Genomic DNA, 3,490 nt, shown 5'->3' with positions numbered 1-3,490 from the left:
GGATTCCCCTCAGGGTACACTATTCATGCAGTGGGTTAGGACTTAACCCTTGTAGAACTGGGTGGTAAGCAGCACATCTCTGTTCTTCTTTGTTCATATTAGACAAAAGAAAAGAGTAAAACATATAACATATTTTGTATGGTCATATCATATATATATATATATATATATATATATATGACAATTTATGCTCTAATCTTTATTTAGCCTCCTTACATTATAGAATCTATATTTTGATGAATAAAAGAAAAATATTTCTGGAGTCTTTCCTTTTTATTTCCTAGTTAGGTTTACCTTGATTATTGAGAGAGGGTTGTTAATATTGGACATTCCACACTTTGTGAAAGTTGAATATCGAAGGCCCAGTACAGGTGTCTTTTATTTCTGGGTTCTAGTGCAAAACAATATCATTCCCTAAAATGTCTAAAACGTATTATTCATTTTGTATTTTGGCCAGCAATCACATTCTGCAAAGATGTGAGAAAACACAATCACTAATAAATGTTTCAGCTCATTGGTAACTTTTAAGTTGTCTCCCAATGGGACAGCTCTGGACACCTACCGACCATCCCACCTTGAAGCTGTGTGCAAGTACCAGTGAGCCTCAAACAGTCTGTACCTCGCTCCCCCACCTATTCCATATGCCTGCCTCTGAAAATCCTTCCTGAGTGAACCTCAGTAATACTATGACCCTTTTTTAATAACAGAGACCTTCTAGAGTCTTATATTGTATTTTTAGTTGAATGTCCATGGACCTTATCTACTTAAGAAAAGGCATGCTCCTTAAAAACAGAGTAAATTGTGAATTCTCCAATAACAGAGCCAGTGAAGGCATCACAGAAAACTGAGCCTGAGTCATGAGGAAAGGCTTGGACAAGCAAAGGGAAGAAAAGGAGAGAAGACATGGGTAAATGAGAAAATGGAGATGCCAATGGTATGTTCCAGAGCATCAGATACTTCCTGGAACATGCCAAGGGAAGAAAACTCACCTAGAAACAAAGATAGCATGACTTCTGTTATTGTTCCTCTAGGGTAACAAGACACTCCCCATTTTTTAGTAATAACTTTTGAATATTTTATAAGCTAATACCAGATGTTTTGGCAAAAACATTTAAGTCATAATTTATCTGCTCAAAAATTTAAAAAGCAGGTGGTGGTGGTGGCAATGGTGGTTAGCATTTGGAATGTGACCCTCTTTAGAAAATCATACATATTCCAGTTCTTCAGGACTCTTATTGCTCAGACTTGAGGCTTCATTTATTAATGCCACTTGCCTGGCCCTAAGAAGCTTGAATTTGCAACCCTATATTAGTTTTCTAGAGCTGTCGCAATGAAGTACCACAAATTGAGTGCCTTAAACAACAGAAACGCATTGCCTCACAGTTCTGGAGGCTGGTAGTCTGGGATCAAGGTGTTGGCAGATCCTGCTCACTCTGCAGGTGCTAGGGAAGGATCTGTTCCAGCCTCTTCCCTAGCTTCCTATAGTTCTTTGGCTTGTGACAGCAGAACTCCAACATTCTCATGGCGTTCTCCCTGTGTGAGTGCCTCTGTGTCCGAATTTCTCCTATTTATAAGGATACCAGTCATATTGGATTATAAGCCCATCCCACTTCAGTATGACCACATCTTAAGTGATTACATCAGCAAAGACACGATTTCCAAATGAGGTCACATTCTGAGGTACTGGAGGTAAGTACTTCAACATATGCATTTTGGAGGATACATTTCAATGCATAGCAAATCCTGAGAAGACACTGGATTGCTAAAAAAAGTTACTTCTTCCACTTTTTCTTTTTTTTGTAAGTATATTTCTCCAGTTCTATGTTCTTAATGTACCCAACTGTCACATTTAAGTATTCCATGGTGTCCAAGTTGTCCCCTGAACCACTGTTCTACAAGCTGAACCAGAAAGAGTAAGTAGGGCATGGAAGCCAGTCTAAGGAGGTGAGTGCTCTAGAATGAGCACGAGGTCCACATCAAGGAAGACAATAGCTCTGAGAGACCCTGGGGGCTTGGTGGGTCTGGGAAAGGTCTCAACACTAAGAAGATGCAGGAAGGATGATGGAGGTATCATATAATTTATCATCCAAATAGGATACTACTAACAGTGAAAAGGAGCCCTGTTAATAATTCTGTTCTGCTTTACGGGGTAACTCTGTCCCTGGCAACTGAGACAAAGACCACCCTCCATGGTGGCATTGTAACCACCACTTCAAATTAGCTTTGCTAATAATAGCAAATATTAGCAGATGCTAATAATTTCCATCCATCAGAGAGTCAAGTGGTTTATTTTTGTTCTCTCCAAGCAGCTGTCCACACCAAAGCCTATATAGGTATATAATATAATTATTTTGATCCAGGAGGGCACTTGAAGGATCTTTTATTTGAGTCCTGTAGACACTTGTAATGGGGGAGCAAAAATTGTCAGAGTTATATTTTGGAAAGGGAATTGAATTACTATAACTCCTCAAAGAGAGAACTAAGATACGGTATGTTTTCCTGAATGCAAAGGTGAGACTTTCTCAAATTAGAATTCCTGTGCTGACTAGCATCCCTAAAACTCAAAGTCATGGGGAAAATAGTGAAGGAAAGGCGAGCACCATTTGTCAAAGATGTGGCCAAGATAATGCTGCCGTCAGGATGAAAGTTTTGTGTCATCTACACGATGTAAAATTATTTCGGATTACCGTATAATGAAAGGGAATGAAAACAATGGCAAGCTTTCCCATCAATGCTTGTCCATCATCGCCATGCTGCGGCAGGATGAATACAGGGCCTGGCAGGCCTTAGCAGTCCTTGGAGAATATTAAATACAGGCACCAATGGAGCGCATTGAGAAGCAATTTCTCTCCCGGAAGCCCTAAAGCCTTTTAAGTAGTTCAGGCTTCACTGTTCACATCCAGTTGCCAAAAAGCAAATGAATTGCCTGATTTGAAAGACATTTGTTTCCCTAATTTTTTGGCAGTCAGGATGATCCCCTTGTTTTACCCATAATCAGGCCCCACAGAACTACATGACTGTGTACTAACAATGTGAAAGAAACAAAGCATGGTTTTCAGGTGACCGGGTTGCCTCAATCTGCTTGCAGACTGTCCCAAGGGAGCCTGTGGAGCTGGCTGTTCTTCAGAATGTCAGTGTGTGGAGGAGAACACCCTGGAATGCAGTGCCAAAAATGGCAGTTGCACCTGCAAATCTGGTTACCAAGGCAACAGATGACAGAAAGGTACTATCTGACTATAAATTTTCTTTCTTCTCTAATAACAATGCTCAGCTTTTGTTTAGCACCATACGATCGTTAATTCGTTAATCCACCAGAGTCCTCAGGAGAGCAGTAAACTTTATTAATCCCCTATTTGCAGGTGAGGAAACTGAGACATGGGGCAATAAAGTCATTTAACCTTGTTTTCTTAGCCTCTGATGTTAGCTGTCCCCTTGCTGACTTGAGCAAGGGAAGAAAGAATGCAGAGAATCTTATCCTAAGGAGATGAGA

The 3,490-nt window shown here is 40.3% G+C and overlaps 1 protein-coding gene across 1 annotated transcript in view; it reads left to right on the top strand.

Moving 5' to 3' along the window:
* LOC113629270 (EGF-like and EMI domain-containing protein 1) overlaps nucleotides 1–3,217 on the top strand; it is a 460,637-nt gene extending 457,420 nt beyond the window's left edge. The window contains 1 exon segment of the mRNA XM_027123709.1: nucleotides 3,089–3,217. Within this exon segment, the coding sequence (XP_026979510.1) occupies nucleotides 3,089–3,216 (128 nt within the window). The 3' untranslated portion in view covers nucleotide 3,217.
* Nucleotides 3,218–3,490: the final 273 nt, after the last annotated feature.

The sequence above is a fragment of the Aethalodelphis obliquidens genome, unplaced genomic scaffold (assembly GCF_003676395.1).
Source record: "Aethalodelphis obliquidens isolate GAN/ISIS:26980383/991018 unplaced genomic scaffold, ASM367639v1 scaffold1, whole genome shotgun sequence".
NCBI lineage: Eukaryota > Metazoa > Chordata > Mammalia > Artiodactyla > Delphinidae > Aethalodelphis > Aethalodelphis obliquidens.
Note: the sequence above shows the minus strand (reverse complement) of the source record. Positions and strands in the feature narration are given on the sequence as shown.